At 46.2% G+C, this 8,871-nt stretch overlaps 2 protein-coding genes across 3 annotated transcripts in view; one reads left to right on the top strand and one right to left on the bottom strand.

Moving 5' to 3' along the window:
- The window catches only part of VPS13B (vacuolar protein sorting 13 homolog B), an 805,502-nt gene extending 797,280 nt beyond the window's left edge, over nt 1–8,222 (top strand). For both annotated transcript variants that reach the window (XM_049633567.1, XM_049633568.1), the window contains exons 60-62: nt 1,022–1,124; nt 1,940–2,189; nt 6,029–8,222. In XM_049633567.1, coding sequence (XP_049489524.1) covers nt 1,022–1,124; nt 1,940–2,189; nt 6,029–6,277 — 602 coding nt within the window. In that variant the 3' untranslated portion in view covers nt 6,278–8,222. The remainder of the gene's footprint in view (nt 1–1,021; nt 1,125–1,939; nt 2,190–6,028) is intronic.
- Nucleotides 8,223–8,374: 152 nt separating this feature from the next.
- LOC125924801 (cytochrome c oxidase subunit 6C) overlaps nt 8,375–8,871 on the bottom strand; it is a 59,514-nt gene continuing 59,017 nt past the window's right edge. Inside the window, exon 5 of the mRNA XM_049633586.1 lies at nt 8,375–8,500. The gene's annotated coding sequence lies outside the window, so the exon portion shown is untranslated. The remainder of the gene's footprint in view (nt 8,501–8,871) is intronic.

Here is an 8,871-nt window from a genome sequence, read left to right as displayed (position 1 = left end):
CCCCCCCCCCCCCCCCCCCCCCCCTTCTCCCTCTCTCTCCTTCCGTGAATGACATTTTCACTCACAGGGAACGGGGCACAAAGAACCGCCGTAGCCCGAAAGCAGCCCGGGCACACTCCCTTTATCAGATGCTTACACATCAGTAAACAGCGTTCCGTGGCTGCAGACCCCAGCCCATCCTTCATAAATCCCTTTGTTCCTCACCGGGAGTCTCCCGGGCCGAGGACCCCTCCCGTAGGTCAGAGCATCTCGGAGCAGAGCTTCACGTGGCCTTGTTGCTTTCCATCATTCTTGTAAAACTTTTATTACCGCACTGAAGGTTTTACAAACCACTAACTCTCAGTCTAATGACTGTGCCTCGTTTATAAACATTTACAAGCCCTCGGGAAGCACACATGCTGTACCATCTTTGGTTCTGGAGAGTCTCTTTGGAGGCCGCGTGGTGCTGCTGGGTGCCCTCGTTCGGTGCCGGCACCAGGGGGAGCGTGTAATAAACCGGAGGCCCCACGAGTGCTCATAAATGTAAATGGATTCGTGTTTAACAGCTGGATTAAGTCACTGAAATACTGTATCTAGGCAAACCATGTGCCTTTGTGTGCATCTCTGTGTGTGTTGTGTTTTTTATTGTTTGCCCAGCCCAGCACAGATACAGAAGTATTGTAACATTAACCAAGGAAGTCAGCTAACAATCTTGACTTTATCGCATAAACTGTAATGGCGTGTGAGCTGTTGCTCAGGATGGATTACTCCCAGGAGCGTGATGCTTCCGTTAATTGCCAGTCCAGCCTATGCTTGGACTGTCGTTCACTCATTTTTCAGTTTGTAGCTAATGTAAGATCGCCAGAGTTCAGAGCGTTGCAGTGTTTAATGATTATCTATCCATACGACTGCTTCCAAAGACTTGACATCATTTTGGATCTGTAGTGTTTTATGGATGGCTATAAGCAGATGACATCACTATACCGTGGAACTGGTTTCCAGAAAAACAACTAGTAAAACTCCCTTACTTCTCTCGCCACAGGTATTTTACATGGAGCTGGACTTTCTCAGCTTCCCAAACAGCGCTATCAGCCAAGTGATCTACATGCTGACCGGGCCCCAAACAGCCACGTCAAATATGTCTGGTAGGATCATCTAGATGCTTGTTCAGCTGCATACGCATGTTAACAGGGCCTGGCTTGCTGTCGAGCTAACGGCCCCTACTTCCAGGGGAGCCCGGGGGTTGCAGGGGGGGGGGGGGGGGGGCGGCCGCGTTCGGCATCTCAGGTGGCGCGAGGCCATCATAGCGCCAGGGAGAGGCTGCCGTCCCCAGATGTGGGACGCCTCTCGCGCACCCCTCGGGGGAAGCTGCACGCTGATGGAGCAGCCTAGGCCTGCAAGGGGACCAGGGACTCTCCATGAAGCCAGCGTTCTGATCAGGGGTGACGTTTCTAATGGGAAGAAAAGGAGCTGGTCAGAGCCAAGGGAAATCCTTGTCCCCAGGAAGGAGCTGGATTCGGTTGACCAGAATCAGTTTGTGAATGAAAGTGGTCATTATGGCCTGGGTGGCTCAGTCGGTTGAGCGTCCGACTTCGGCTCAGGTCACGATCTCGCGGTTTGTGAGTTCGAGCCCCGCGTCGGGCTCTGGGCTGACGGCTCGGAGCCCGGAGCCTGCTTCCGATTCTGTGTCTCCCTCTCTCTCTGCCCCTCCCCCGTTCATGCTCTGTCTCTCTCTGTCCCAAAAATAAATAAACGTTAAAAAAAAAAATTGAAAAAAAAAAAAAGAAAGAAAGAAAGTGGCCGTTACGTGTGAGGCTAAAGTTGATCATCAGATTGGCGAGGGCCCTTTGCCTCTGGGGACCTTCGCGTAAGAATGCCCCAGCCCTTGGTACAGTGCGCACTGATACAGGACCATCTTTTCCAAACTGGCTTCTAGCCTCACTTCTCTCCTCTGAAACAGGAAAATGCTTCAGTCTCTGGGCAGACCGGAAGTCCACATGGCCCTGGATGTGGTTCTGGTGAGGGGCTCAGGCCAGGAGCACGAAGGGTGCCTGCTGCTGACCTCGGAAGTGCTCTTCGTGGTGAGCGTCAGCGAGGACACGCAGCAGCAGGCCTTCCCTGTCACGGAGATCGACTGTGCACAGGACAGCAAGCAAAACAGCCTGCTCATCGTGCAGCTCAGGCAGCCACGAGTGGCCTGCGACGTGGAGGTACATTTCAGAAAACGGGGGGACTGCGCGGCTAACGGCCAGGGAAGCAGAGATGCAGGCTGACCGCCGGTAACCAGGCAGTTGGGGCTGCAGCCTGTGGAGGCTGCTGGGGACCGGGAGGGCCGTCACAGGAAGCGGCGTGGGGGAGGGGGACAAGGGGGCCCGTGCGGAAGCAAGTTGGGAAGCCCCAACCAGGTGTGTGTGTGAGGCTCCCTTAGGGGAGCCCAGCAGCGGGCCAGATGGACTTGAGGCCTGGGGCTATGCCACCCTAAGAACCGAACGAGGCGTGGTCGTCGGGGCGCCGGGGTGCTGAAGGAGACGGGACAGCGGAGCTCCAGGACACACAGGTGTGTCCAAGAAGGGCCAGGGCCGAGGCAGCAGTTCTGTGCTGCTGCTCCACAAAGCAGGCACAAGTCTGGTGGCACAGGAGAGGACTGCCACGGAAGTGAGGGGACCGGGAAACAAGTTCACAAACCAGGAAGGAGGTCTCACTCACTCTCTCCCCCGTTTCCACTCCAAGACCTCACGGGTCAGAATTCTGGGCACGAATCTCTTTCCTCCCCCTGCTCTGTACTGTGTGTGGCTCAGCGTTCCCTTTCCCACGGGGCGGATTCCCATCCCTTAAGTACCGCGGGGCACCCCCTGGGCTGCCGCTTAGGCTCTTGGGGCAGCTCTCTGGCCCAGCCTGGCCTGTTCCTGTACTGCATGCTGGCTCCCGACCACACAGAAGTTGCCACGGGATGGAGGCCCAGGCAGGGCACACTGGGTGTCAGGGGTGAGCCCTGACAAGAGCGACGGACACCAGCTTCCTACAGTCTAGCGGCGAGCAGGTGCACCCCGTGGAAAACTGCTCTGTTCCTGCCTCCCCATTCACTGCCTGATCCAAGGGTCTCTAAGAGTTGACCTACGAAGCAGACCTGTTTTTCCACTCAGCAAGGGGAGTGCAGGTCAGTGGCAAGCTGGGACCTGCTGGTCCTAACCTGAGGACTGAGTGGCCCCAGGAAAGGACAGCAAACCTGCCTGCAGCAGGTCCTGCCCCGTTCTTTATTTTCTTCCTGGTATGGGAGCCTGTGTCTCCCTCGCACCACTGTTTGGGTAAAATTATCTGAGAAGAGGGAAGGCAGCCAACCACAACAACTCTGAGGTTTCTCTAGCTTCTTGGATCCTAATCAGTCAGGCTTTAAGCTGGGGCCTGGCACTAGGCGCACATTGCTCTTCGAGTTGATGACTTTCTGGGAATAAACAGAGGTCAGATGTCCAGGCCGACTTTAGATCTGCCAAAATCTTCTGATCCAGTTGACAATAAAGCCGCAGTGATCTGGCTACAGGATTTGGCAAGGGACGCTGTCATTATCTTCAAGTCCTTGGTCCCTAACGAGAAACTTCCAAGGCCCTCGGGAATCTATCGTTATTCCTTAGCTGCTTGGGAAATATCTCGTATCTTAAACTGAAGATCGGAGATTCAGCTTCTGTTGTTAAAACAATCTCTACTGTCTTCAGTTGTGATCCTTCTCCCTTTGGCTTTTGTTTGAGGAGGGTACTGTGGGGAATTATCATAGCTGGGAAGGAACAGGCCTGCTTCTCTGGGGGTTAATGAGATGATAGCTGGAGTCACCACTCGTAGAAGTTGCCAAGGTTAATTGAGACCATGGGATCACGGAGTTAGAGGCAGAAAAGCACTGATGCTCTGGACACCATGCTCAACACCGGTCTTCCATCGGTACTCGGGGAGAACAGGGGGCTGGATTAAGGGGGAAGAGGCCGGAAGAGATGACTGAGGGCAGGAATAGTGCAGGGCAGCTGTGGAGTTTACCCAGCAGCACCTGGCGGTCCCGGCACAGGACAGAAATGGTGGAGATCCAGTACGCGGTCAGCCCCCAAATTCTTTCTCTGAACCTATCCCACTTTACCTCCCCCAACTCCTAAGAAACAGCAAATAACTGCCCCCTCAGTCCTGTGTCCAAACCCTACCCCCTTCCCCACTCACCCCAAAGGAGACCCAAACTTTACAACAAAATGCCCGTTTCTTTTCTGAGACGGCACACCCTTCCGTAGGAGTGCTGTGACCCAGTGTATGCGCCAAACGAGGCGGGGGAATCGCTCAGCAGTGCTGCCTGACACGGGGACTTTTCCTCAGCTGCCGTGCTCAAGTCAGTCAGGACTAGTCACCTGCAAACCAAATCCACAGATGTAAACCTGGGTTAAGAAGCCTACCTGCTGTCTTCCAGGGAAAACTAAGAACAGTATTTTTAGATCTTCATATAAAATGGCTTTTCTGCTTTTTTTGCTTCAGGTACTAGGAAACACAGCTCCTTTGAAATTTGGAAGGAATTAATTTGTAGATGACATCACTCAGTATATTGAAATGTGGCAGGATTCAAATATTTTTAAATCAGCATTTGCTTTTCTTGGTTAAATGCAGCCATTTTTAGGGTAATAATTGCTTAATATGCCTGGCACATTATTGAAATCCCTTATGAGAGGCTCAACGTGAGTCAGAAGGTCAATTTATTCCTTGGCCAGGTTCCTTTCACAGCACGGGTTTTCCTGTGCTGCTGTTCAGGAGGAGCAATTAAGACTTTCTGTGTTTTCAAAGCTTTCCAGCTGAATTCTGACCCCATCAAATGATATCATCAGAGCTCTGGCCTTTTCCTGGTGGTACACAGCTTTCATCTGTCAGTGAAACTTTGGGGGCCTTTATTTTCTTTCCCAAGCTGCAAAATAGGAGATCCGAACTCTAACGGATGCCCTTATTTTTCTGGCAGGCCCTTACTCCTTACCGTCTACTGGCTTTGTACAGCTTTTAAGACACCCTTGGCTGCACTGTTTCTGTGCCCTACACAGAAACACAGAAATTCTTTACATTACTACTACTTTGAGGACTCAAAAGCCCTTGTTAATTCTTACCCGGAGTGATCTTGCCAACATTTGGTAGGTACAGAACCACTGAAAAGGCCAGTGGCTACCTGATTCCCACAGATCAGTAGTTTATACTGGAAACGTCCCAGTCCACGTGATCTACACCCTAGATAGCTACAAAAGCTCAGGGTGGGGAGAATTTATAGATCCAATTGCCTTTGATGGGTGCTTTCTCAGAAAATCTCACTTAAGAACTTAGGTAGTATATCTCAGTTCTCCTATTTGAATTCCACTGAAGATGAGCCAGACTTTTATGAACCATAAATGTACTTTGCATCCTCCCTTTTTTTCCATAAAAATTTCCCCTTCCTCTGCCCAGTTTCCCCCCCCCCCCCCCCCCCCCCCCTGGCTTTAAATCCTAGTGTTTATAAAAACAGAAAATGTTACAGTTCAAAAGGTATTTATTTTTTTAATGCTCTGTCCAAAGCCACTGGTTTGAAAGAGGTGCTCTTCTCCAGAATTTTTTCTGTCAAACTTCAGAGGTTTAAGGAGACAGGCAAACAGAACTTTTATTTCAGGATGCGAGTTTAATGTTGATTTATGCAGAGGAAAGACACTCTTCTTTGTTCCTGAGCTGGTTAGTAAAGAGCAGTGACAGATGTTTAATAGTTAATGACTAAAATGTTACCAAATCATCAACTTCAAACATGGGAATTTCACACAACACCAAACGCGTATTCAAAGGAGGTTGTCCTAACAGTCCCATGCAGAGCTTCGTTTGTACTGCTGAAAGCGCAGTGTTATCACTGCCACAGCTCAGAGGAAAAATAAAAAGCACAGCGTTGGATAAAAATGGCTTTATTAGAGGACCTCAAAGCATAATGCACAGATGTAGGAGTCAAAAACAGAAGGAATACTTTGGTCATGGGAGTCCCATTATGAAAATTTGGCAACCTTGAGACTTTATTTTTGGATCCTAGGTGGATGGAGCCCGAGAGAGACTGTCAGAACAACAGTACAACAGACTTGTGGACTACATCACAAAGACATCCTGCCACCTGGCCCCCAGCTGCTCTTCCGTGCAGACAGCATGCCCAGTGGTGGCTGTGGAGCCTCTCCCCTCCACGGTGAAAACATACCATTATATGGCCGACCCACATTTTGCTCAAGTCTTCATTAGTAAATTTAACATGGTAAAAAATAAAGCCCTGAGAAAAGGGTTCCCCTGAGTACCCTCTGAGGTGTTGATCCATGCTTGTACAATTTATTTTTGAAAAAGAAACGTAACTAGTTCTGATAGTATCTAAGATGAACACAAGGCCAATACTTTAATTATAGGTAGTTTTTCAGCCTCTTCTAAAATTAATTCCTTTCCCTAAAACTAAAATGCAGTAAATAAAAAACGTGTTCCTTTCCCATTTGGAGACATTGATTAAAAGTCTCTGTTGTCATCTCATCACACATGTATTCATTCCCTTTTGCTCTCTAATAGTATTTGCTAAATTGTTTACTATAATTAAGATCTGTTAACTCTCTGCTCTAACACAAAATGTGGTCAGGCCTTAGAATGGAGAGACTGGTTAAAAACTTCATTCCCAACCGCATCTGTTTCTAGGCTAAAACACTATCTTGGCCTAATATTCTCGTCTGCAAATGTTTGGAATCTTTAAGTGCTTAGGATTTTATTGTTTAACTTGTTAAATTTATTACTTAAATGTGATGCTCTTCTTTAAGTAAAACCTGCTATGTATGTTCCTACTTTAAAGTCTGCATTTTACTGAAATTTACAAGACATTCTCATGACTGTCCAGCTACACTGTGGAAAAAAATGTCTCTCCAATTCGTTTTAGCAAACCAGCTTAGAGTAAATCCAATGTCCGTCAATGAAAACAGAGCACCCAGAGTGCTCAGACAACTAGGTATTCCCTTTGACACTCTCTTCTGGAAGGGTTTTAACAGGATATTCATACTGCCCTGGGATACTGGAGGGGAGTCAAGAACCCCAATGTTACTTAACCTTACCAAGGAACCAGTCCAAATAGTTTATTCTGAATTGATCCAATACAAAAATATTCCCAGTGACTGATACTATTTCTGCATTTAAGGATGGATTTTTATCAAGACTCTGGGTTACCAGATATCATCTTTAATAGTAAAAATCTCACTCTGATTAAAACATTTTTACTGACTGTATCCAAATTGGGTCTACAAACTGTTACATACAACTGTGAGATGCTAAAAATTCAATTTCAAACGCCCACTAATTTTTAATTAAATCTCACATGTCATTGGGCACGAGAAGTCACTATGTAGTTGTTTCTGGAAAGTGAGACTATTAATGAACAATTCAGCCTGAATTCGAAAAACTGATTCTTCCACTAGTTTGTTGTGTCACACTCATTTGGGATAGTGACAGCTTTGTCAACCTCAAGAGTAACTATTTTTAAGAATGTAAATATGTATTAATTATTGTATCTTTTATGGTCATTTTGGCATACTACTTCTAAGAACTGTTATATAAATTGTTGAAAATAAAAGGAATCCTTGAATTACTGACCACACACAAATGTGTACTATCACCAGGTGTTTTTCAAATGCAGGTTTTCACCAATTCCTGGGTTTAATATGGCTCACATTAGGACCCAAGAATTCTGTGGGAGTTAAAACGGTTAAGAAACAGTTTTTGTTATCCTAATAAAGTGCCAATCAGTGGTAAAACTAGCTTAGGCTAAAATAAACTTGATTTTTAAAATTCTCTGTATTACTTTGATCACAAAAAAAGCATTAATAATTAATATAGGGGAGAAAGGTCCTAAGTCACCCCCCCCCACCACAAAAAAAAAAAGTTCCCACTCTCTTATTATTAACAGATATTAATTACCCTAATACAACTTTTTTGGACTAGATCTATATTCCAACTTACATATACATACTGATAGCTCTTTAACAGTGAGTAAAAGAACCTTTATATTTTAATTATCTATTACATCTGGCAATTAAGCCAGCAGGGCTACCAAACAGTGACAATGAAGCCCAAGGACACATCTTACAAAAACTGTTCTCTGTCCCTTCTAAGAGCATAAAGAACCGTAGCTTTGTAGACTCCTATAGACCCCCTTACTTCATGACGCAGGACCAAGAAGGGCACCTAGCAGTATTTCAGTGAAATTAACCTCAGAGCAATAAAAAATATCCTAAAACAATGAAACCGTTAAGAAATCTTGAAATCAAGTTATCTTCCTAAGGTTCATAAATACACACAGTTAAAATCTCTTAATTCTGATGCAAGCACACTGAAGTATCAATAAGAATAAATGAGCAAAGACTTACTGTCCACAGTATCTGTTAGTTTATTTATCAAGACAAACTATTCCATAACCCAATATTCATGTTTCATACTTCTGGAACACAGGTCAGTGACAAACTTCCATGGAACTCAACCCAAAGAAATTCTGTGGAAAAAACACAGTGGCTTAGTTAATGACAAGCATTCTCTGCTAACACCTCACCACCCTTAAGGTCACATAAGGTCTACTCCTGCTACTGGAACCTACACTTGGCTCACTCACCTTTTGCCCAGGAGAAACCATTGCAGATTATTGTAATTTTAGCATGTCCTGGAAAATACCAAAGGTAACCACAAAGAAAATATCTATAGAATTTACACAAAAGGAAAACGAAAAGGGAATCAAAACATGTCACTACAAAGAAAAAAAAAACAAAAAAAACTAAATGCAAACGCATTGAGAGGAAAGGAAGGACAAAAAAGCTGTTCTACAGAAACAATAAAATGGCAAAAGTCTTTCCCTATCGGTAATCATCC

This window comes from Panthera uncia, chromosome F2 (assembly GCF_023721935.1).
Source record: "Panthera uncia isolate 11264 chromosome F2, Puncia_PCG_1.0, whole genome shotgun sequence".
In the NCBI taxonomy this organism is placed as follows: Eukaryota; Metazoa; Chordata; class Mammalia; order Carnivora; family Felidae; genus Panthera; species Panthera uncia.
The sequence above is the reverse complement of the archived record's forward strand: the minus strand, read 5'-3'. Positions and strand labels throughout refer to the sequence as shown.